We start from the raw sequence: 26,338 nt of genomic DNA on the forward strand, positions 1-26,338 counted from the left end.
TGATAAAATTTATTTAAATCCAGAGAAGATACTGAAATTTCAGCTTATCAAAGTGACTATGTCTAAAAAATTATTCTAAAAGCTGTAAAGTTAAACAATGAAAAAATTTCCCATTTATCTTATTTGAAACCTCATGTGTTTTCCGCCAACAATTTTTTAAGATTTTATTTATTTATTTGTTTATTTGTTTGAGAGAGAGCACATGCCTATGGGGTGTAGGGTATGGGGAGGGAGATGAGGAGGGAGAGAGAGACTCTAAAGCAGACTCTGTGCTGCACGCTGAGCCCAACATAGATGAGGCCAGGACGAGGACCAGGAGATCACAGCCTGAGCCAAAATCAAGACTCAGACGCTTAACCTACTAATCCACCCAAATGACACTCCACCAACAATTTGAAAGAAGTATGTTTTCCCTCACACCTAGAAGTAGTCTAATGGTATATAATGTCAGACCCCTTAGACACTGAGCAGCTCTGAATCAACAATGCCTAAGCAGCACTAATTCATAGCTACTGACCTTTTCTATAGAAATGTAATTGTCGGCATGGTGATACTCTTCCCATGCATCCAAAGAATCTGGTTTTTGTGGTTTTTTTATGGTTGTTATTTTAATAATGACTCAGAAAAATGTGCTGGTACCTTTCTTTCCTCACAGAAAGTAATCATATATAACTCAAATTAATAACCTTACCAACTCATTTGATCCATTTGGCAGTCAGAACTTATATGTCAATTCATAAACTGATACTTTACTGTTTGATTAAATATAAATGTCATTATTGCTTTATGTAAAGAGCTATCAAAAAACTCTAGACTCTGCTTTTTTTAAATTTTGGTTTATGAATTTCAGAGACAGCCATTTCTCTAATTTACATTCACACAAAATATGTGTTACGGGCATACAGGATGATAAGCTGGAAAAAAATGAAAAGGAACAAAACAGTCTGGGGAATGGCCCATCCTTTTGTTTTCTAAAACCAATCTCTTTAAAACAAATAGCTTTGTGAAGCTATAGACACAGGCTAGCTTATATAAATACATTTTTAAGATTGCAAATTTAAAACATCTAGTTAAATATGCATTAAGATGATTGAAAGGAATAAAAACAATGGATAAATGGTAAATGGACAACATAAGTTGTGTATGTGTGTGCGTGTGTGTGTGTGTGTGTGTGTGTGAAATAGAAAAACAGAAAAAGAAACAAAGGAAGGAGATGTTTTTTATGAAAGAACAGATTACTACAGATAAAACTAGCAGAATATTATAGAATAAATGAAGAGAAAGAATATGTAAGTTGGTAGAATATATCCTTGTCTAGTGTGTATTGTTCAAATATTCTGGATATGGAATAGAGAAAGCAACTAACTCACATTTCACATTTTCAACTTTTGCTTGCATCTCATTCCAGGAAATGGAGAGTATTATAGGATATGAGCACTGGGTGTTAAACGCATCTGATGAATCCCTGAACACTACATCAAAAACTAATGATGTATTATATGTTGGCTAATTCAACATAATAAAAAAATTTAAAAATAAAGTGTTATAGGATAAAAGTGTAGACATTAAGATGTAGATATGAAAAAATATGTTTTTCTGTATTTCCATTACTGATTTAAACTTATTCGTAAGGGCCAGCTTCTACTAATGAGGTTGAGATAGAAGAAAATGAGGAAGGGTAGACTTATATGATAGGAATATTCAGCCCATTCATAATTCAATTTTATTTCAGAGCTATTTCTTGTGATAGTATGTGGGCTCCCTCAAGGGAGCCTTAAGTGGTCACAGGAAGTTTGGGATAGAGTGCCTGCCATGTACATGTTGATCTTTTTTGCATCTTTTTGCTCCTTTCTGGCCCACCATGATCATGCCATTGCTCTGCTTTGTTTCTGCCATGTCCTATTGGCATCAAATACCATACTTCACTCTTAGTGAATTTTAAGTCGTATTTTTAGCACAAACCTGGCAGTGCAATTGCTCCTGCTATTGACACACCCCCACATGGCTCTCACAGATCTTTTGAGTCCCAGGCAATATTCCTGATCCACCTAAGGATGTGGATATTGCAAGCTCTGTGAAAGGGTTACCTCATCTGGGGCATGAGAACTCCAGTGGAAGTACACTCTCATCATACTAATTTCCATTCTTTTGGAAGCCTACAAAAACTCCTGGATTTCTTCACGATCACACAGTTGTTTAGGAGGATTAAGACAGAATCTTTATACATTCCTGTCTAACTATGTCAATAACACATCCATTATGTTTTAGCAACCCATACCAATCTGGGGGCTCTCTGCATTTGCCTACTAAAGATTCAAAAAAGAGGTAAGAAAAATATCACTGGTTTTCAATTGTTTCCTTAATATTGATGGTTTTTAATAGCCTGTCCTCCTATTCCAGTTTTGACCCTAATATGAGGATCAGGAAATAAAACATTTTTTTTATGGGTTCAAGTTCTAAATCTTGTTTACCTATCACTTAAAAAATAGTTTAGGTATAAACAAAATAAAATGCTTGGTTTGGGGGCACCTGGGTGGCTCAGTGGGTTAAAGCCTCTGCCTTCAGCTCAGGTTATGATCCCAGGGTTCTGGGATCGAGCCCCGCATCGGACACTCTGCTCAGCGGGGAGACTGCTTCCTCCTCTCTCTTTACCTGCCTCTCTGCCTACTTGTGATTTCTGTCTGTCAAATAAATAAATAAATAAAAAATCTAAAAAAAAAATGCTTGGTTTGGGCTGGGCTTGTAAGAGATGGTGCATACAGTCATGCAGTACTAAAGAGGAAGTTGTTAAATAATATGGATCTGTGGGCATTTTAAAATGCAAGCCATCTAGTCTTTTTTTTTTTAATGGGTTAAAAATAGCACTGTAAGAAAATTAAAAGTTTTTATCTATTAATTTCCAAATGAATATAGATAAAAAGTAAGATATTTATTAGACCAGATGAGACACTTTCTTGTCATTCTATATGTGCATAGCCTTTGACAGTAACTTCTTAGTAATGCCTAGGATGTGTGAGGTCTCCTCTTTGGTAACGGTCACTGACCAGTTTTCACAAGGCAGATGGAATCACTAATACAAAATGTGTTAAAATCTGATGAAATAAAGCTTCAAGTTTGAGAAATAAAAATATATTTTTTGATTTAAAAATTTTTAAGATATATATATATATTTAAATGTCTAAGAACCCTAGCATCTGACTTTCTCTTGCTAACTTTTCTCTCAATTTTTTTTTTTTTTTATGATAGATAAAGAGAGAGAGAGATATAGAGAGAGCACAAGCATGCAGAGCGGCAGGGAGAGGGAGAAGAAGGCTCTCTGCTGAGCAGGGTGCCTGACGTGGGGCTTGATCCCAGGACCCTGGGATCATGACCGGAGCCAAAGGCAGCCACTTAACCAACTGAGCCACCCAGGCACCCCAACTCCCAGAACTGGTAGAACTCTCTTTACCTTTTTCCTGTCCCCCAGAAATTTGTTACTCTTCTTTTTGACCATAATTATTAGGACAATACATATCAATTCTTTCAAATGAGAAATCAAACATTGATTAGAATTTGAACACGTTCAACTGTGTCCCTAAATAGTTCCATCATATAGGGTTTGTACAGAGAGATTAGTTATGTAAAAAAAAATTATGAATTCTAGATAGCTGTTATATTTACTATGGAAGAGAGTACCATAGGAAACCCAGCAATATTTCCTTGTCAGGAAGAAAGAACTGGTAGTAATGAGCAAGTAAAAATACAGAGAGAAGATACTTACAATGCAACTGTTTTGTTTTTTTCCATCATATGCATTATGAGGTGAGTAATAAATCTGCCTCCTGTATTCCTCTCCATTCTAAATGGTTCATCAGGATACCACTAAAAGTAATTAGGCTAACTACATGTCTTTCATTGTAAGAGAACAATTTTTAAAATGTTCCATCTTGTATATATCTTCAAATATGAATTCTCTTTTGTTATATTGTAACTATAAATATATTTGTTATATTGTAACTATTAAAACATATCAGCTTGTCCCCTACCCCATGTTTGCATTTAGTATTTTTATTTATTTATAACCATTTCAATCTGATTTTAATGTGTAGTTGAAGTAAAAATGATTTACTGTACACAAGTTTAGGTGAAACTATGTTTAAATTTCTGAGAATATGAATACAAATAATAAGCAGGTTTTGCCTTCAGGAATTCCATAGTCTAGTGGGAGAGAACAACTAGTAACAGGTACATTCTACACAATAATATAAATGGACTAAGAGTGGAACACTCTCAATTCTGTAAGAGCATCAAGAAAGACATTTAACCCAACCTGTGGAAGTAGAAAATGTAGCCGAGGTGGCTGATGTCAGAGCAGAGGTTAGAAGGATGATTAACATTTTCCCATCATACATAACCCAGAAAGACCTTCCAGGAGGAGGGAATAATAAAAGTAAAAGAATTTACCAGCAGAAGTCCATTACTAGAGTAAGATGTTTTGGATATTCAGTGGTGTGTGTGAGGCAGCAAAGTTATGCATGATCAGGTTATAAAAGATTTTGTATGCCACATTAAAGAGCCACTTGGACTTCCTCTATTAGGCATTGAAGAGTCTTTGAAATATTTTAAGACCTACCAAGTATGCATTTTAGATGTTTATCTGTGGTTATAGGAAAAAGGGTAGATTCGAAGTGGGTCAATCAGAGAGATATGTGAAGTACACAATTACTAATTTCATATGTCAACTTGCTAGGTCACAGTATCTAGATACTTGGTCAAACATTGTTCTAAATGTTGCTTTGAAGAGATTTTTAGATGAGACTGATATTTACATTGCTAGACTTTAAGTAAAGCAGATTACTTTCCACAATTTGGATGGGTCTCATCCAGTCATTTAAAGGCCTTACAAGAAAAATAGACCAACTTCTTCTAAGGAAGAGGGCATTCTGCCAGAATTGCCTTTGGACTTGGGCTACAACACCAACTCCTCCCTAAAACTGATGGCTACCCTGAAGATTTTGTACCTGCCGGCCTCCACACTCAGGGGGGCCAGTTCCTCTCTTTCTCTATACATATACATCATATTGGTTCTCTTCCTCTGGAGACTCTGACTAATAAAAAGTAGAATAGGCGAGACCACTGTAAATGTGCTCCATAAAATTAGGGAACTCTGAGAATGACAGGACTCTGTAAGCAATCAGTGAGTCTATCCCACAGCTGTCATTTTATATCAGTCTGGATATAAAATGACCCCAAAGGGGTCAGGTAGAGGTCTTTTGTTGTTGTTGTTGCTTTGATTTCAAAACAGAGGTGAACTCATTGATGAGATTATCCAGGAAGAACGTGAGTGAGAGGGGGGAAAAGGTGAACATAAAAACCCGAGACAAGATTCAAGAAGCCTGACAGGAAGGGAATCTGTGAAGTAAACTATAAAGAACATAGAATGCAATGAAAGAAAACCAGGAGGAAATGTTACCAGTGTAATGCACAATGCTTTTCCTTTCTTTTCTTTTTTCTTTCCTCTTTTCTTTCCCTTTTCAAAGATTTATTTATTTGAGAGAGAGAGAGAGCACAAGCAAGGGAGAGGGCAGAGAGAGAGGAACAAGCAGACCCCCTGCTGAGAGAGGAGTCCAACGTGGGGCTTGACATGAGGCTCCATCCCAAGACCCTGAGATCACAATCTGAGCCGAAGTCAGGCGACTGAGACACCAGTGTCTCCCGTACAATGTTTTTGATTCAAAGTCTGGTGACCAGGACTTTGACATACTTTAACACAGGAAAATTTTATGTGACTAATATTTTTTATTTCTGGTAAAATAACCACTTTCTTTTTTCTCTGTTGAAACTCTCACAATTTTCTTTCAATTTGTAAATTGTTATAAGACTGTCTTAATATTGATCCCTTTTCATTAGACCACCATGCATATTAATGTCTACTATGAAAAATCTTCATGGCTGAATATTATTATCATCCTCCTATAAACTTTTATCTGCCTCTGATCTCGTTACCCTGTTTCTTATTTAAAAAATGTATTATTGGTAGGCTGGATATCAGTTACATTATGTTTTATAAAGTTTTATAAAACTTTCCTCTTTACCATCTTTATATATAGCTTCCATTAGCTCCCAGATATTTGGGGTTCTTTCCATGTTTTTTTCTCTGTCTCACTGATTTCATTTTTCTACGAATACTTTTATATTATTTTGATGTTTCCAATGCGCCTATATGTTGTTTCTATTTAATTACTTTGTTTAATTTCACAATATACTTATCTTGGTGATTGTTCATTTTACTTATTAGAAAATTCCTTTTGTGTTTTTTTTTGAGAATAGTAACAGTTTGTAAGGTATTCTTCTGTCTTATAATATACTTATATTACCTCATTAACAGTTCTCTTAACCTAACAGGTACAAAAATACTCTTCCCTTAAAAATAAGATTTTGTCTGCCACATGGTGACCTCTTGGGTTTTTCTCATCCAAGAACAAAGAGATGTGTACAGATGTCTAGACTGCTCTTTTGTGCTTGTTTAGATACCATTAACTCTATCTACCCATGGTGATACCAAAGCACTATATAATGTCAGTGACCTCTGCTAGATACTGAAGAGATGCTTGCTCTTCTTTCTAGTGCAATAGGCCTCTTATGTATGCTCCCTTGTAATGCAGAGATCATTTCTGACTCTTTCACTTGGTCCTCTCCATGAGGACAGAGCATTACTAGAAAAATTCAGTAGTCTATAATGAGGAAAAAAGATAAAACTCCTTTTATTCATTCATATCTTTTTAGGATGTAATGGCACAAAACAAATTAAAATTTTGTAGAAATATTTTAACCCCCAATTTTTTATCCTGCATCCATATTTAGCCTTAAAAGTATAAAGGTGAGGGGTATCTGGGTGGCTCAGTTGGTTAAGCATCTTCCTTCAGCTCTGGTCATGATCCCAGGGTCCTAGGATCAAGCCCCATGTCTGGCTGCCTGCTCAGCGGCGAGTCTGCTTCTCTCCCTCCCTCTGCCCTTCCCCCTGCTTGTGTTCTTGTTCTCTCTGTCAAATAAATAAATGAAATATTAAAAAAAAAAATCTGGATAAGAGTCATTGTCATATCTTTATGCTAAGGTTGTTTTTCTCCTTTAATCATCAAAACATCCAATGAGTTATACTTATTTTACAAATGAAGAAAATGAGACTGACAAAGAGGTTAAAGTAACTTGTTCAAACTCATTCAACTAGAAAAGGAAAGAACCAGTGATTTAAAACAAAACTTAAGTCCAAGAATTGAGTTCTTACACATTATGCTGACTGGCTCTACTTTAACAGGTCTATTCTTCTTGTACATTTTATCTTAAAACATTTGATATATGCATCATAATTTTTCTAGATATGATTAAAATTATATTATACTTTAAGAAAGCTTGCATTTCTTGCTACCAATCCTATATTCACTTTGATTAGGCACTGATTTCAGACTTGCTATAATCAAACTCCTTGAAATTTATTCAAATATTCCTTCTCATCTTTTATTTGACTATCAAAATTGCTATATCTATAATTGCAGTCTGGACATTCTTAATACTCTTTGTGTCTCTGCTGAATTCTTTAAACATAGTATACCCTTCACTAAAGCAATTGCTTAACGATGGGGTAAAAATAGAGTCTACATCGTTATCCTGGGAATATAATTAAAAATGGATAGCTAACACACAAGCTACACTAGCGTGAAATTATTGTGTAATGAGACCAAATCTACATTTCTAGTTATCTTTGATGTCACTTAACATGAATTTTTCAAGGACATATTTAGTTTTGATCATGGGACAAACTCATTGGAAAAACACGAGAAATCACAGAAAATAGTCAGCCACTTTAGATTAAGAAAATACTTAGCTAAGATGCAAAGCCGAAGTGATTTATAAAAATATGCAAATGTGGTACATATTTCTCTAAAAAGTTAGTTCTTTAATTTATATTAGAAATCAATGCTTAAAAATTATATCAGTCTCCAATTCTTTCCCATGATTATCCCTTATTTATATACTTCCATTTATTTCTACAAAATTCAGTGTCCCCCAATATTTCCCCAACATACCTTTTTTTAATACTTTATTTATTTTGAGAGAGAGAGCGGGAGCAGGGGAAGGGGCAGAAGGAAAGAGAGAAAGAATCTCAAGCAAACTCCACATTGAGCACAGGGTCCAAAAAGGGGCTCAATCTCATGACCCTGAGATCATGACCTGAACTGAAATCAAGAGTCAGATGCTTAACTGACTAAGCCATCCAGGCACCCCCCAATATACCATTTTGAGTAATCTATTATCAATCCTCTCTAAACTCTCTGGTCACAAAGTATGCCCTGTTTTTATGTCATGTACATTTCTTATTCCCTACTTTTCAGCCAATCTGAAAGGTAGCTTCACCTGTTCCCAACAGATGTATTTAGTTAGCAAATAAGAATTCTGTTTAAGTCTAATGGAAACTGTCCTTTTATATTCAGTATTCAAGCATTATGTTAGCCATAAATAGGTAAATACACTCAAATTCAATCTAAGTAAATATTTTTTTTCAATTTACTATTTCTTTTTTTTCTTTTTTTTAAACTTTTTATAAACATATAATGTATTATTAGCCCCAGGGGTACAGGTCTGTGAATCGCCAGGTTTGCATACTTCACAGCACTCACCATAGCATATATCCTCCCCAATGTCCATAACCCCACCCCCCTCTCCCTACTCCCCTCCCCCCAGCCACCCTCAATTTGTTTTGTGACATTAAGAGTCTCTTATGGTTTGTCTCCTCCCGATCCCATCTTATTTCATTTATTCTTTTCCTATCCCCCCAAACTCCTCACGTTACATCTCCACTTCCTCATATCAGGGAGATCATATGATAGTTGTCTTTCTCCGACTCTAAGTAAATATTTTTACACTAATTATTTTCTACCTGTATACCATAATGACAACTTTAATATATTCATCACTAATCATTAGTCATTAAAAATCTGAACAAGACAAATTCTCTATTATGTTTCTAGAGAAATATATACCTCAGCAAATTCTTTAGGATTTTAAAAATATGATTCTTTATAAGTAGTGAATGCTGCATTCCCGTAAGCAAGGTTAAACTATTGTTCAAGCATACCATCGTAGGGAGAAACATGCTATAAGTAGAAATAAATCCTTAGCTTAATCACTGAGATGAAAATAATAAATTCTAAGTCAGGTTATCTCAGAGAATTTTCCAGAATATTTTTGTGGGAAATAAGAATGGTCTTACATCAAAAATAATGTGTAGTACCAATTAATAAATGAAGCTATAAATTCATTGAAGAAAAAGAGACATTTCATATATGACTTTTAAAATGTCTTATATTTTAAAAAAACAAAATGTCATATTTCAAATTTAACTCTAGGAAATATGTTAGTGTCATAATCATAAATGCATTTTTCCATTAGTTTTATAGATTTTAGAAAACAGTTCATAAATAATGTTGTTTTCCAAAGAAAAATTTGAAAATTATTAACAAATGACTATTTTAGATTCGTGAAATCACCGGTTAAGATAGTTGATTGTCAAATATTTAATACCAAAGAGTTCCCTTTGTATAGTATTGTTTCAACTTATTTCAAGTGATTTTCCAGACTACTGTCCAATTGATTCATTTTTGTTATACTTTATGTACTTATTGAATTAATGAATCCATGGCTAGGTATGTAATAAAATGGAGGTGAATTTTAAAAATATAATTAGAACTGTATGAAGCCAGAAGGCTACAGAAAGTAAACACCTTTAAAATATTAACCATATCAAAAATAACAATGCGTACTTACCATTCACAATTTTGCTAATTTAATGAGATGTTTTACATTCAAAATTTATCTGACTCTATTTTATTAACACTCAGTTTTATCTGAGGGCTAGATGCTATTCAGGTTCTAATTTGCATAAAATAAGCATAAAAAGCAATGGGAATTCAAAAAAGATTTAAGGCACCTAGAATTTAGAGTATAGATATATATACTGCTTTTCCCTTTCTTCCTCCCAAGCACAAATACTGGCCAATTAGTCTCTGTGTTTTATTTGAGAGACCAAGTAGGAACAAAAGGTCAGAAGAGGTCCTGTTTGGTGACAGTGTTAAATTCTGCTTGTAGTTTCAGAATTTAGACTTAGGTCAACGTTAGAATGCAGTAGGAATGCTTAAAATACCTGATTTTGCAATAAATTAAAAATGAGGTTTTTTTGTCCCCTATTGTTTATGTGTTTGTTTACATATGTGAGTGTGATTGTGAGCACACACTGTTTGTGTACAACAAATTGTGCTGGAATTCAAGGCTAGATGATTTGCAATTACACATTTTCTACCCAAATACAAAAAGAATCAGTGTTCTGGTGAGCATTCTGAAAATTAATATCTAATATATCATCTCTAATACCTCGAAGAAGCAATGCAAAGAGTCATGGATATAAATTTTAGATTGAAAAGTTCTGTATCTGTTTATAATTTCTTATAAAACAAAGGGTTTTTTTGTTTTGTTTTGTTTTTTAAATTTATTTGACAGAGAGAGAGTAGGCAGAGAGAGAGGAGGAAGCAGGCTTTCCACCTAGGAGAGAGCCCGATGCGGGGCTCGATCCCAGGACCCCAGGATCATGACCCGAGCCGAAGGCAGAGGCCTTAACCTATTGAGCCACCCAGGCACCCCAAAACAAAGGTTTTATAAAACAAAGTTTATCAACAAATATTTATAAAATAAATTAAGGCAACATGACTTGGATGAAACTTCCAGTTGGGATATCCAACTGAATAACGCAACTTCTTTGAGAATCTAGAGCTATATAAATAATCAGAAACCTTAAAGCCTTGGGCAGGTAAGGTATACAGCTGACTCTTAATAAAAGTGTCAATTGCAGAGAGGAAGGAAGAGAGAAAATCTTAAGCAGGTTCCAAACCCAACATGGAGCCCAGTGTGAGGCTTGATCTCACAACCCTGAAATCATGACCTGAGCCAAAACCAAGAGTCAGACGCTTAACCAACTGAGCCACTCAGGCATCCTAGCTATATTGTCATTACTTTTAATAAAACTTTAAATAACTATCTTCAAGTTGTAGGCTATTGGTGATCATAAAAGTAAGAATGTTTTATATTTGTTTCTAAACGTACATATTCACATTATATTTAAGATGTAAGATATATTTAAGATATCCTTATCTAAGATATATTTAAGATATGTTTTGAAGTATCATTATGTACTTAAAACTAGTATTACAGGAAAAACAAGAAAAAGTATGCTAATTTGGTAAGTTTGAAAATAGTATTTCACCTGGGTGCCTCAGTTGGTTAAGCAACTGCCTTTGGCTCAGGTCATGTTTCCAGGATCCTGGGATTGAGCCCCACATCTAACTCCTTGTTCAGCAGGGAACCTGCTACTCCACCTCCTTCTACATGCTTCTCTGCCCGCTTGTGCTCTCTTAAAAAAAAAAAAAAAATTGCTATACCTTCTTTTAAAAAAAGGAAATGGTATTTAAAACATTGACAACATCAAAACCTTGCAAAGATGTGGAACAAGAAGAATGTTCATTCATTGCTATTGGGAATGCAAAATAGTACAGCCATTTTGGAAAATGATTTAGCTTCTCACAAAATTAAACATACTCTCACTAACCAATCTAATAATCACTCTCCTTGGTATCTACCCAAAGGTATTAAAAACCCATATTCACACAAAAATCTGCACACACATGTTTACAGCAGCTTTTTTCATGATTACCAAAACCTGGAAGTAATCAAGAGCCCTTCAGTAGGTGAATATATAAGTGAATTGTGGTAGTACATCCAGACAATTACTTAGCACTAAAAAGAAACAGGCTATCAAATCATGGAAAGACATGGAGAAAGCTTGAATGTACATTACTAAATAAAAGAAGCCAATCTAAAAAGGTAACAGACTGTGTAATTCCAACTCTATGACATTCTAGAAAGAGCCAGACAATGCAAACAGTACAAGTATCAGGGGTGGCTAGGTGTTAAGGGGTAAGAAAAATATGTAAGTGGAGTACAGAGAATTTTTATGGCAGTGAAACTGCTCTGAATGATACTATAATGATAGATACGTATCATTATACATTTGTCCAAACCCACAGAATGTACGATACCAAGAGTCAACTCTAATGTAAATCATAGACTTTGAGTGATAATGATGTGTCAATGTTGGCTCATCAATAATAACAAATGAGAGACTCCAATGAGGGATTTTTTTTATGAGGGAGGCTGTGTATGGGGTTGGGGGGAAGAGTATACGGGAACTCAGTATTTTGTGTGAATCTAAAACTGCTCTAAAAAATAAAGCATGTTTAAAATCCTGAATTTAAAAAGAAAGGGGGGGATTAACTGTTGTTTTAATTGCATTTCTTAGGATACTTTATTTATTGCCACATATACTAATCACATTTATTCATCCTTTATATTGAAAATCTGGAAATTTTAAAATCAGGGTAATGCCTAAATAGTTGTCCATTAACGACAGCAAAACATTATTTTTTTAGCATTGCACAAAAATTGTATGATTTGTTAACCTTTTTTCATGTCTTAGGATCCTACTGAAGTGGAATCTATTCATCCTATGAATCTTGACTGCCTTGTGACTTTCTTTAGGTAATGAAATGTACAGATGGGAACAACCGGTTTTGCACATCAGATGTCTAGAAGCTTGCATATATCCACACTCTTCCTTGGAACTGCTAACCTGTTTTAAAATGGCTAACCATTACGGTAGGCATTTTAATAACCAATACGTTAGCCATTTTAAAAAACATTGTCTTTTCACTTGAAAGACAATTGATCTGATTGCCCAGCCAATAGTGAAATGACTCTCAAATACGGAAATGAGGCATCCTAACCCAGCCAGCAACAAGATAGACAGACAGCCTGCTACATATATATGCGGAAGCCTGGGCAAAACACCATTTGATGAAACTGTCCATTCAATCCACAGATTTCTGTGTTAAACGAATGTTTTTTATTCTACTGGGATTTCTGTCTGTTACATGCTATTCTTGTGGCAATAGAGCACTGATAATGTTGTACCTCTAAAATGCCTATAAATATATAAAAAATTGAGCATGCCAATAATTTCTTAGAAGAAAACAGTGCTCGTGTATGGGACCACTTAGGACTTGTACAGAGGACAGAAAAAGTTATAGAAAGTACCATTATTCTATAGTTTTGTTATAATTAATATATTATGAATATAACTAATAAAAAATATAGCAACAGAAGGTAAGTTAACAGATGTTAAACTAATAACTTTATCGCATTCCAAAATTAAGAAGAAAATATTTAATTTCATGGCCCTAAAAAATGTATGAGGACTTACAAATTCACTAAATTATTATCAAATAGTAGAATATTGCCCACAAAGAAAAATTTTCTTTTGGCTAGAATGGCTTATAAATAATATCAACAGTAGAATGATTCCTGAGTGGGTGGAACACATTTGAACTGGTGCATTAGAAAAACAAATACTCAAATATCAACTCAGTCACTTTTTAGTTACCTGAAATTGGGCAACATTTTCTCTTTAAAAATAGAGATAATAATATGTATCTCATAGGAATGTCATATTATGTAAGACCAAAGATATATAACATCTTATTGTTGCATGAGTATTTTTTCCCTTTTCCTTCTTTACTAATACCAATTTCTATTTTATTTGAGCACCTAGGTATGCACATATTTTAAATAAATTATAAGAGCTTTTCTAGAAATCCGAGTGTTTATTTTATTTTCAGCTTACTAACTAGAGCTTCTGGAGAGCTACAAAGTTAATATTGCTTTTAAGTCATCAATCAGAAATGAAGCATCTTAGGAAAAAAGTAAACTAGGTTAACTAAAAAATAGAATTCAATTTACAAATTGTAATTTACCATGAACTAGAGTAAATGCATATTATAGTGGAGATATACACTATATAGTGGAGATACAGTGGAGACATTTTAAGCAGTTTAAGCAATTTGTATTGCTTTTTAATATCATATCTTAGAGACTAATGGACACCGAACATAAATACTTCTTTTGGTAATGCACACACACATACATGTTGTGGGTCAAATTTGTATTTAAGTTTTCTATTTCCCTCCTCTGACTAAAACTGGCATCATGAGATAAACTTGGTTAGTTTATATGAAACTTTTAACAAATGCACAGTGCTTCTGCAGTTTAATTCAACTCAAGCCCTATATCAAAAAGGAATAAAGGGGATACCAGTGGTAACAGGGGCTTACCGTATTTCAAATCTCTAAATCCAAGAAATATACAAAAATTGTGGATATAAAAATATGTGAATTGCGAGAAAACAGGTATTTTACTCTCTAATGGCATCATTCAGTTTCAGAATTTATAAGACACATTGAAGTACAGTTGAACAGATCTGGAGATATTTTATGGACCATCACTCGCACTTTGGGAAGAATGCAATTGGGGACGAAGCTGATAGTGAACAGCTGATATAAATAGCTTCCAATTATTTGCAAGGGCACTTTAATGGTGAATTTCCACAAGTACTTAAAACTAAATATTAAACTCTTTATTTAACAAACTAGATGTACTATATTAGTACTATTAATCTATTATGTAGTATTAATGTATATTTGTTCTGGGGATAAGTTTATGAACTAGCAAATAGAAGATCTACAGTAGTATTATTTAAATTAATAAATACATATGAATTCCTACTTAATAAGATTACTTTTATGAAAATAATATTTTCTTTACTTGGAAAGAAGAAATATGACATTTCAGGTATGCTTTTGAAAAGCAAATGTTTACTTTTTTTTTTTTACAAAGTAGCAAAAGAGCAAAATATTACCCCTTACGATAATTACTCTTACTTCATTTTTTCTTAAAACCATCCCCAAATTTCCCACTAAAATAGTCATATTATGTAAGACAAACTATATGTTATTATATGTGAGAATAAGTACATATATGAAACATATTACTTTAAGTTAAATTTAATCCAACGTATTTTATGTTCTGACTGTTCAGTTACCCACATGGGTGAGTGATTTTATCTTTCCGGACTTCCATTTTCTCTGAGTACAATTAGGACATTGACCTAAAGTCCCTTCCAGCTCTCTATAATACACAATTTATTAAACATATAAACCAACGAGTCTATACTTTCCTAATTTTTCATTCAATTACTAATATTTTTAATTCTTTATTTTCCCTTACAAAATATCTAGTAGTCTAGTGTACTTCACTTTGTTATGATTTATGTTTTGTCACTGTTTTTTGTAGTTTGTTTCAGTAAAAAGAACTATTATTTGGTACTTGTTTGAACTTGGATAAAAATGACTGAATTTTTTCTTTATAAAGTCAAGGAAAGAAAATGTACTGCTGGGCTAAGACTAAGCATGAAAGATTCCATCTGAGAGGGACAATTTGTCAGAAAATTATGAGGAGGTACAAACAGAGGGTTATAATGGAAACAGTCTTGCAACATTAACTATATCATTCACTCTCATCAATTCTATAATAAATCCACACACCACACTGAGGGGCAGTGTAGGCCGGATGGTTCTCTAGCAAGCAGGCTCTCGCTGCTGGCATTCCCCCTCAGAGTGACCATGTGCCACAGAAGGTAGAGCATCATCTTGGCTTGGGGTGGGCACCATGATTCATGCACAGAGGAATTAATTGGGAAAATGGCAATGGCAGCCCAGAAAGGTGGACAAAAGCTATGATCCTAAATCACCTTCACGGTGGTCTCTTCATGACCAATTACTTAACCCCTCACAAAATATGGTTTAACCAGAGCAAAGACTGGAACACAGGCATAAAATTGCCTTTATGAAAACCACTGTCTCTTTTTAAAAGATACCATTAGTAAGCACCATTACTGTACCCAGAAATTAAACCTAATGCTCACTCGGCCAAAATCAAAAGTACGGTCACATTCAGAACTTACAGAGGAGTTTTCACTGTTCTAATTACTGACTATGAGAGATTAGGTATGTTTCCCCATTAAACTAGTAATAGTTGAAAGAATTGAGGAATCTTTGTCCAACAAATTTAAAATGTAATTAAAATCAGTGATGTCACAGTTATATATTTAGTAGTGTTGTATGAATGCACAGAGGTAGACAGGGAAGTAAATCATTTAATGAAGAATATTGAACTAATTTAATTTAATTTTGATAACAGTAATGCAATGAAAGGTAGTGAAAAGAACGTGGGCTTAAAATTGTATAGCCCATGCTTCTAAACTTGTTCATCAATGTGACCTTGGGAAGTTTATTTAATTTCCCTAAGCCTCTGTGTCTTTCACTGCCAAAAGGGATAATATTTACTTTGCAGTGTTGTGAAATTCATTAAGAACTGGTCTATCTAGCACATAATCTTGCTGAATACAAACTGCATATTAAATAAATATGGGCTCCCTGGCATCTTAAACTTCACTCTCATATGTAAAGATTATACCCTAAGATTATAATTCAGGATGTTATAAAAATAATTCAGAATACAGTATCTCAATCAGATGATAATTTGAAACTGAACATTAAAGAAATTCAGGACATTTAGGATTAAGGACAGACATCTCTCTCTATCACCCAGTAGTGTTAATTATAATTTTTCCAATTGTTCAAAAAGGAGATCAGTTCACTCTGGTAAATGAGCTCTCTCTTTCGGACAGGCTAGTAGGGTCACTTTCAGGTAATGCAGGTTAAAAAAAAAAGAAAAGAACAGTTTAAGGTCATCAAAATAATTATGCTGTTTGACAGCTGAATGGTTCCTCTTAGAAGTTTTAAATATAGTTTTCTATATCTCAGCATTAAATTATAATTTCAAAAGAAATTTTTATTATCCTTTGATCATCCTAAGGAAAGAGACATTTTCTCTGATAAAATGTATCAAGTAAAACAACATTAATTATTCACATCTAATAATGCAGGGGAATAATGTTTATCATTGTTCAGCTGACGCCACTTGAGTGCTTATATTTTAACTCCTTTTATAAGAGTTCACTCACTTAATACTTCTAACATCTCCATGGGTCAACACCATTGACCATTTTACAGATGGAAATACTGGGGTTAGAAGCCTAAGGAACTTGCACAAGGTCATCCTGCTAAGCAGCAGTGATGGAGCCAGAATGTGAACCAGTGTGGCTCAAAAGCTCATGCTCTTAGCCTTTATATGTATCATTAGCATGAATAAGATTATAAATACCATCACTTTTTTTACTATTTATTTATTAATACACATGGATTCAAGATCCTTTTATCTTTCTAGGACAGTTTAAATTTTTAATTTTTTAAAAAAAGTTTTTTTAAAGATTTTATTTATTTATTTAAGAGAGAGCGTATGACTAGGGGTGAGGGGAGGAGAGCAACAGGGACAAGTAGACTTAGTGCTAAGTGCAGAGCGTGACATGGGGCTCCTCTCATGACCCTGGGATCACCAAGTGAGCCGAAGTCAAGAGGCGGACCCTTAACCGACTGAGCCACCCAGGCGCCCCTGACAGCTTTAGACTCTAATAGAATCAAGTTAATTCTCATGATGTGTGGAGTAACTGTAAAGTTGGAGCCACAGAAAGTGAGTAAGGGCAATGACAGCAAACTCTGGGAGAGCTGTTAGGATATGGCAGGCATTTCTGAAGAACGGTCATTATTTTAATTGTTTTGACGTCTACAATAATGTAATTGGAAAAAAAAATAATGTTTTATCCATGGGACAGAGTAAGAAACGAAGGCATAGTTTAAATAACTTGCCAAAGGTGACATAGCTAATAAGTGCCAAAAGCCGGATCTGGACCCAAGTTCATTCTTTTAACCACTGCTTGATGGATGATGAGAGCTGTCTTAGCAGTACCAGCAGCCTAAGGAGATCTTGCTACTGAAACCAATTTTTTATGTGAAAATACTTTACTAGCAGAAAGTAGAGACTCAAGTTTTTTTTTTTTTCCCTAGTAATATAACATTTATAAATAAAAATTCATTTTATGGTCTTACATTGTTGTATATATAAAATTTTATGGGGGATTTAAGAAAGAATGTTTACTAGAAAGAGCATAAGGTTCAGTTTTTTGAATTAACTTTTTAAACATCCGATTTTGAACTCATGTTTTATAACAATTCTGTGAGAAATGCAAATGACAAAACTCACAATGCTACTTTTGCCCTTGTGGACCGCTTGAAGAAAAGTATTCCCTTTTTCTACTTTCTGCTGTTACTGATTCCTTTCCTTTTTCTTTTAGTAACTGGAGTTTAGATTTAAATTAGTGGATGTATATTTTGTTTGTTGGGCTTATGACCTTCTTTTTAATCAAAGCCAATTCAGAAAATCACAAATACCCCCTAGACATGACACGAAATTGAATCAACAGATGTCCCTAGAAAATCTTGACATTCCACTAACTTCAACTGTTAAATGAAGAGACATTTGGGGAAGTTATGTGTGACTGTGGTGAGCCGGCCAAGGATTCTCAGCAGCAGGTGCCCTCCCAAAAGAGGCTGGAAGTCAGGAAACACAGAATGATTGTGTCTCATGCCTGAAGGTCTGGGTACTTTTTCTAGAGGGATTGTAAACAAGTGATGATACAACATTTTTGGGATTTGGTAGTCATTTACTGCCAGCTATGATACCTCTTAATTACCAATAGATCTTGTCTCAAAAGATGAAGTAGGATAGTACAGAAAAAGAGTATTTTTACATAAAATCTAATTGGGTTTTTTGGGTTTATTTTCCCCCATGGAAAAGACAAAACTGGGATTTTATGCTAGTCAGTACTGAGGGAGTCAGTCAAACCTACTAATTGGAGCTTCAAAGGACTCTACTTTCACTGAAAAGCTCTTACTTAAGAGCTTTGGGATTCTAGGAGAAAGTGTGCTCTGCTTGTCTTCCTGTCAGGGGAAGCTAGTCACCAAAAGGACTTGATATGAAAGGACTTGAAGAATGCCACTCTCTTAATGGGGGAGGGCGAAATGTCAGCTAAAAACTAAAGTCTGCAACATAAAAACAGAAACCAACTGGAATCTGAGGCAGTTTTACAGAAAGAACAAGTGGAAATATTAAGACATTAAATTTGAGGCTTCTTCTATTCAAACTGAATCTAGACTTTTTAAAATTACAAAAAGTCAACCAAAAATAATGTGTCACCACCTATTATGTTCCTAGCCATGCCACCAAGATAAATAAGACAATAAAACCAGCTCTGCTGCTTGAGGAATTCCCACATTAATGGACTGAAGTAGGGAAGCTGAAGAGACTCCATTTGGAAAGGTTCCATCTCTGCTGTTCTTCTGCTAAGTCCCATTTACTCATGTTCCATATTTTACCTTTGAATAAACCAAAGAAGCTGTGATCCCACATGAAGGGGGAAGCAATAAAGTTAATCATTCTCTGAGTTTTGTTCTAGGCCCCAAACACCTCATAACATCTAAGAGCCGGATCCCAAACCTGTTCCTGGACCTTAGCTTCAACCAACCTTGGCTGATGCTGGCATCAATACCCTTACCTTTGGTAATTTATGGAATAACACCTATTCACCTGACACTTGTGTTTTATTGGAACCTACTGTGCATCTGTAGAGGAACCAGTACCCTAGACCCTTTCCTAATATAAATCCCTGAACCCAAGCAGTAGTGAAACTTATTCTTCTCTCCTTCCAGTCTCCCAGATACTCCATCTGCTTTTCTCTACATATCACTTGTGCTATTTAATAAACTGTTGTCACATTCTCCAGCTCACATTTAACTTCTATTCTGCGTGAAGCTGAGGACCTTCTTGGCTGGGCCTGTGGGACCCTCCCCTGGGTTCTTGGACCCAGCCTGTCTGTACCAGGACTGGGGGAAAATTGGTGGAAGAAAAGAATCTACGTCTAGATGAACCATAATTATAATCTAACATAGTAAGTACAACTGCAGAGATAAGATAAATGAATATAAACAGATACAGGAATAAATCTGTCAGAAAGAGACACCTAAATAAACTGATAAGAAGGATCTTCATTAGATAGCTGGGTGTCAGATTTGTGGCTTATGAAGTAGCAATTTAATTTAGCTGGAAATTCTCTGTTAAGAGGTAAGGTGAACAAAAGAAACCTTTACAGGTTGCTGGAGGTAATATATATTGAGTCAATCACTTTGGGGAAAAATTATATTAAAAGTCAATATTCACAGACATACACTCTGGATTCTAGAACCTGAAGAAACTCTTGTATAGGAGCAACTATAATTATTATTATATAAGAATGTTCATAGGATCATTGTTTGTGAGAGCAAATTAAACAACAACCAAAAACATTGAAAACAACTCAAAAGGAGGATTTGCAAATTAAATAAATAAGGTATATTCATTCAGTGAAATTTATAGCAGTAAATACACTGCAGTTACACACATTAACAGAGATAAATCTCACAAACATATTGTTGAGTTAAAACACTATACTGTTTGAGGTTTATACACACATATATACACATGACACTAAATAAAAGCAAGAAAAATATTTAGAATTATAATTCTTTCTAGATAGAGTTAGGAATTTATTTTTCCAGTTGGGTGATGATGAAACAGGTGCTCATTTTATTGTTTATTATTGTTATTATTATTACTGATTCAAAAATATATTTATGCATATCCTTTTATAGGATAAAATATTTCATAATAAACTAAAGTGTTAATAATGGCCATTCTCTGTACTACTGATATGGGTAATCAAGATTGGGCATTCCTCCCTAAATGTGTTAGGGCTTAAATACAGGGGCTGCTGGGAATTATTAAACTTGGTGTGCAGAACACAAAACTACTTTTTCAATGTAGAAAAGGTACATAAACTGCACAGTTTATGGAAACCTATCATGTGCTTATGAGACCTTAAATACCAACAGAGAGACAGGATAATGGGTACTATTTTTATCAATTCTTCCCAGCTCAAGGCCAGCCTTTTGAAAGGCACAAATCCTAGTGAAATGAAGAGTTTAACTAGATTTCAATGCAGATATATTAAAGATGGATATTTATTTCAAAAATACATACTAAGAGCTAACTATCTGTCAGGAACTGTCCTCTGCCTTGGGGATATAGCAATGGAAAAGAGTAAAAAGCTCTGAGTCCTGTAGAGTTTATATTCTATCTGTGGGGAAGAAAACCAAACAATAAACGAAATCATATAAAGAGAAACAATCTGCGATGAACATGCTAAGAAGAGAAGAAAAAAGTAATGAGACATCAATAAAACACGGTTATCTCATATTTAAGCTTCCTATATAACCTCTATATGTCCATAGATTTGAAAGACAAATATAATGCATTCGGTATGGGAACACAACTTTGATAAATATAAGAATTGGCTAAATATATAGAGATGGAAAAGTTTATTCTGATCTAATGGTCCCATTAAAGAGTGAAATGAAGAAAACTGGAGCAACAAGTTTGGTCATAGGCACACTGACAAGTAACAGCATGCTGTAAATGCACTTTAGCCATCTTAGGTAAACTGATAATGGCTATGGATAATATGCCAGTGGGTTAATGATGAAGATAAAGAAAAAAAAATAATCACACGCGTGAGAAGGGAATATGTGATACTTCATTTACCGAAGTATTAGAGCACAAGACTGAAGACTTAGCAAATGTGTATTATTTCATATTCCCCCAAAATTATCTTTTAAAATTTGTAGCATTAAAAACATTAGAAAACAGAAAATTGAACACTGTGATACATGTACTCTCTCTTAGCTTTAGAAAGGTACACTAAAATAAAAGAAAATATGATAAAAGACATCAATGGCTCTCTGGCCAACAGCAATAAACGGAAAGATATTTTTAAAAGGTTGATAGTCTTGTAAACATATAATGATAACAATGTGATATAGATAGTATCTGAAATGAAGAAAGGCAAATGGCAGCTAAAGAAGCAAAGTGGCTACATAAGAGTAATGGAGACATAGACTACTTCTCTATATAGAATACATTTCTTTGATGTGAAAATGTGTGTACGTGTATGTATGTGTACATAATATGCATATTTCTATATGTATATATGCACACATATATTTGTGTATGTATGTTTATATATATGTGTGTATGTGTGTATTAGAACAAACCACAGTCTTGATAAAATAATAAATTCATGTCAGTTTCAAAGAATGCATCCCATGATTGGGGTTATATACAGAGAGACTGCAACAAAATAGCAAGATGTTAAAGAGAAATACAATTGATTTAGTGGGATGGTTTGCTTATCTAAAGGAGGATTTCAGCAAATGTTAAGTGACCAAATGGAGAGAATGTCATAGAGTGACTTCTAATACTATGTGGATGGCTAAACTAAAAATTTCCCATTTTCTTTTTATTCCTAAAACACTATCATGATCCACTTCCTGTGAGATCTCCTTTCAGCCAACATTCATCCCATCGATCATACAAGTCTCTAAGAATTTTGTTTTCCAATTTGTTCAATTGATTGATTGTTTCAATTAATACCCATATCTGGATATTTATGACTTCTCAGTCTCAACATTCATGACTTTCCTCTTGCTCTTTGCTTAATAAATGGCATTTATTTTTCATCATTCTTTTGCTGGCTAGTTAACATAGCTAATCAAATGAACTTGTAGTTGATGCTACCAACATTTACTTGGTACTCTTGTGATTAAAATGAATAATTTATTATTATAGTAATTTTTAACTTTCAAATATAGAACTTACTTAGGATGAGCACTTGACCCAAGAAAGAAATATCACCATAGCAGAATGCCTAGATTCGACAGATCTGCTAGACTTAGCCATTTATATTGAATCACACAGCTATTATGCCAACCAACAACCATCACCACCACCAACAGAAACACATAACTGGGTTATACGATCCTAAGAGAATGAAGTTTCACAATCTCTTTCTTCAGCTCTTTCCTACATTTATCAACTCTCATAAACAGGAAATTGTGGTGTATATCTGTTCTAAGCCTTTCACCCTGTAGTATAAACTAATTTCCTTTTTCTTGATTCTCTGCACCTGGATATCTCACTAGCTGTGTGATTTTTATTTTCACAAAATAAAAAGCAGAATAAGGTCATATCAACCACACAGATCATGTATAATACTAGTCATAATGATGGACTTCAAGAAGCATCATAAAACAGGTTGGCAGTTATCCTTGCTGTGCTAAAAAGCACAATATTTTGATAACAATAACGTTCCCAGTTTGCTGAAATAAAAGATGTTAACAGCCACATATTTCCAAGGACTGGATAGAAACCGTTATAATGAAACAGAAATACATTTTGTATAAATCAGTAATACTCCCCAAACAATTTATACATCATTTACTACTTCTTATGATAGTATGGCGAATGCTTTCTGGTATTCGCTCTAGAGATAGATGCAATCATAATGCACCAGTGAAAACATAAAATTGATTTTGCTATTGCTCTCATGTAAGAGGATTACAAATTATTTTACACTTTTCAAATTCATACAACTTAATCTGGTGTGTAGTATTCAGAGCTGCTAAACTCAGTAACTACTTAAGCAATTCAGAATTTCTCTGAATAATTATGAATTACTGCATTGAAACAGAGAGTTCATGACGTTTCAAAGATAATCCTGACACAATAATTACTTCCTCTTTCCATTTATTTCACTTACATACAAATAGCTTACATGGCTAAAGAATAACCTTCCATTTTTTGATTATTAAAAAGTAACAATGTGATTTACAGAAAGAAAGGTATGTTCAAAATTAAAGAAATAAATAAACACCAAAAACTTCCATGGAAATAAACTCCTTTTCATTATCCCCAGGAATATGTTGACATTTACATTTTGGCCAGCTGAAGTTCAAATTAGATAGCTCCATAGGTGACAGAAACCCTGAGGCCTGCATGGATCCTGAGGACAAAGGTGATTGTTTCAATTATTTCCCTTGAATGGCTTATCCTGCCTTGACCTCAGCATGAAGCAAGGTACTGGGAGCCTGATGCATGCAGCCATGTAATTATGCATTTAAGTTTATCTTCTTAATTAATTTAAATATGCTTGAGAAACTTACAGGGCTTGAATCTGAACATTTCCATGGCCTGGTCACTGGATAGAATCAAGGCTCCTGAAGTGAGACAGCTGATCACAACTTCCATGAGCTTTAGAAAGAAGCTCTTTGGTAGAGGTAATCAAATGCTTGAAATTTCAAATCTTGGAGATTGGAGTGATTTTTGTTTGTTTTGTTAAAAAAAAATGAGGTTGAAAAAGTTGCTGTCAGTAACTGCTAATATGGCTGATAGTCAAAACCATGTAAAAGAATCTTCAGCCCCTAATATATGGTAAATGAATCATTAATGAAGCCCAGACATCAGTAAGAGAAGGTAGGAGCAGAGCTTAGAACTAAAAGACTAGGAGTGGAATTAGTGTAATCCATGTCAAAATAGTCTCAGGGTTGGGGGGAAGCACTGAGCCAACTCAGGATAAAGAATGGTTCAGATGCATTACCAGAGCATGGCTTAAAGCCATAATTTGCCTAGTAGCACCCAACTCCACCTCCAGCCACCCCCACACAGGCTCACAGACCTTGATCACTGACCCTGAACACATATCCATCACTAGGATATAGCTATTTTCTCTAATCCTGGAACATACTGAGTTTTGCTCAACTTTTCTTTGCCTTTCATTTCTTTTTTGATGAATACCTTTCAACATTTGCACTGTATCAGAGAAATGGAGCCCTTGCTCAGCTCATTTTTCTCCATGAGCATATGCTCTTCTATCATGATTTGCACAGTTATAGTTTTTCCTCTCAGGAAGGTTAGGCCACCTGCTCTCCCGGGGTCCTTCTACACACAACCACAGTGCCCTACACAATGGACAGATGCTGGGCTCATTTTCCTTTCCAAGATTATGTTTCAAGGTAGAATTACATGTTAGTGAACTCAGAAAGAAACTACGCTAAATCAATATACAGCAGAGTTTAAAAAAAAAAAAAAAAAAAAGGCTGCCCAATATACAAAGATCAGTGAAGTTAAACAGCCAGCTCTACACTTGCCCCTAAGGATGCAGAGTTCTAAAGAGTAACGGCAGTCTGGTCAGCAAGTGTAAGACACCTGCTTGAATGTGAAGATATCTGAGGCATTTAAGCAAAGGCAGAAAGCTTTAAAGGCGGAGGACAGAAATTTAAGAATTTAGCCAAAAAATACAAAGTGAGCTAAACTAAACTTGGCTGAAGCAGCTAATGTTTCCCAGATAAGTCAGACTCATAGGTTTACTGTACACATTCAATAAATTAAAGCAGTATTCATCAATGAGCTATATAAAATTATTTTGTTATTAATTATTACTTTTCATGAAAGAGTGATTTATTTTCTGGTGTATCAAATATTTACCACGTCTGCTCCAAAAGAATGAAATCACCATCTAGTGACAATTATAGACATTGGTCCATGTGGCCCATGAAAAATTCCAGGGTTTAGATTTGATCATGCAGTATGTTACACAGAAAGCATATAGAGAGAAGTAAATACTCTATGTAAAGTATTTTAAAGGTACTTGTGATATCTAATATTAATTTTAACATAAAATATCATCTCGAAAAATATAGACTCATTTTCTAGATTACCAGGCTTAGCAAGCAAGAGTTCATACTTATAGGTTAAAAGTCTTCTAACTTGCTAATGAATCAGTATCCTGTACTATCTCATGATCTCAATTTCCCACACCTAAAGGACAGACAGTAATATCCTATGTGTGTCATGAACACATATTGAATACAGTCTTAAAATGATATATGACATTCTTTGGAATTTCAAGACACATCCTTGTAAAGCTTAAGATAAGTAACTTTCAATTAAAAAATAAAAATAAAGCACTGTATCATCTTTGAACCAAAAGCAGTAGATATGAAGTCATGGTGGTACTTACCACAGTGAAATTCATCACTTTCAATATCCATATTGTCATGGCTAAGTTAACTATCATGGTAACCAACAGCAGAAGGACAAAGAAGTATAAGCACCTCTTTCGCCATCCATAAATCCCCACTGGGTAAAGTTGTGCATTCTCAGCCCTTGGCAGGTTGTTCTGCTGTGTTGCTAGTATATATTGTTCTCGTGTCATCTGGAAAAAAAAAAAAAAAAAAGAAAGAAAGAAAGAAAAGAAAGAAAAGAAGCATTCAAAACTAAAACCAATGATTTTTTTTAAATCAAAAGATACAACACATTTACAAATGATGGGTAGTGAGTGTTCAAAGAATTATTGCTGTGTAACTAAAATTAGATTAGACTTGATTAAAATCTTACAAAGCCCCTCACATAACATTATCAGTGCTGCTTTTTAGTGCTGTTTTACTCTGAATTTTCTAAGATATATGTTATTTTCAGT

At 34.3% G+C, this 26,338-nt stretch overlaps 1 protein-coding gene across 1 annotated transcript in view; it reads right to left on the reverse strand.

Annotated features, from left to right (window-relative positions):
- The window catches only part of LOC111144542 (sarcoglycan zeta), a 471,067-nt gene extending 444,993 nt beyond the window's left edge, over positions 1 to 26,074 (reverse strand). The window contains exon 1 of the mRNA XM_022498868.1: positions 25,880 to 26,074. Coding sequence (XP_022354576.1) covers positions 25,880 to 26,074 — 195 coding nt within the window. The remainder of the gene's footprint in view (positions 1 to 25,879) is intronic.
- Between the last annotated feature and the right edge of the window lie 264 nt (positions 26,075 to 26,338).

This window comes from Enhydra lutris, unplaced genomic scaffold, assembly GCF_002288905.1.
Source record: "Enhydra lutris kenyoni isolate GAN:26980312 unplaced genomic scaffold, ASM228890v2 scaffoldscaffold11, whole genome shotgun sequence".
Classification (NCBI taxonomy): domain Eukaryota; kingdom Metazoa; phylum Chordata; class Mammalia; order Carnivora; family Mustelidae; genus Enhydra; species Enhydra lutris.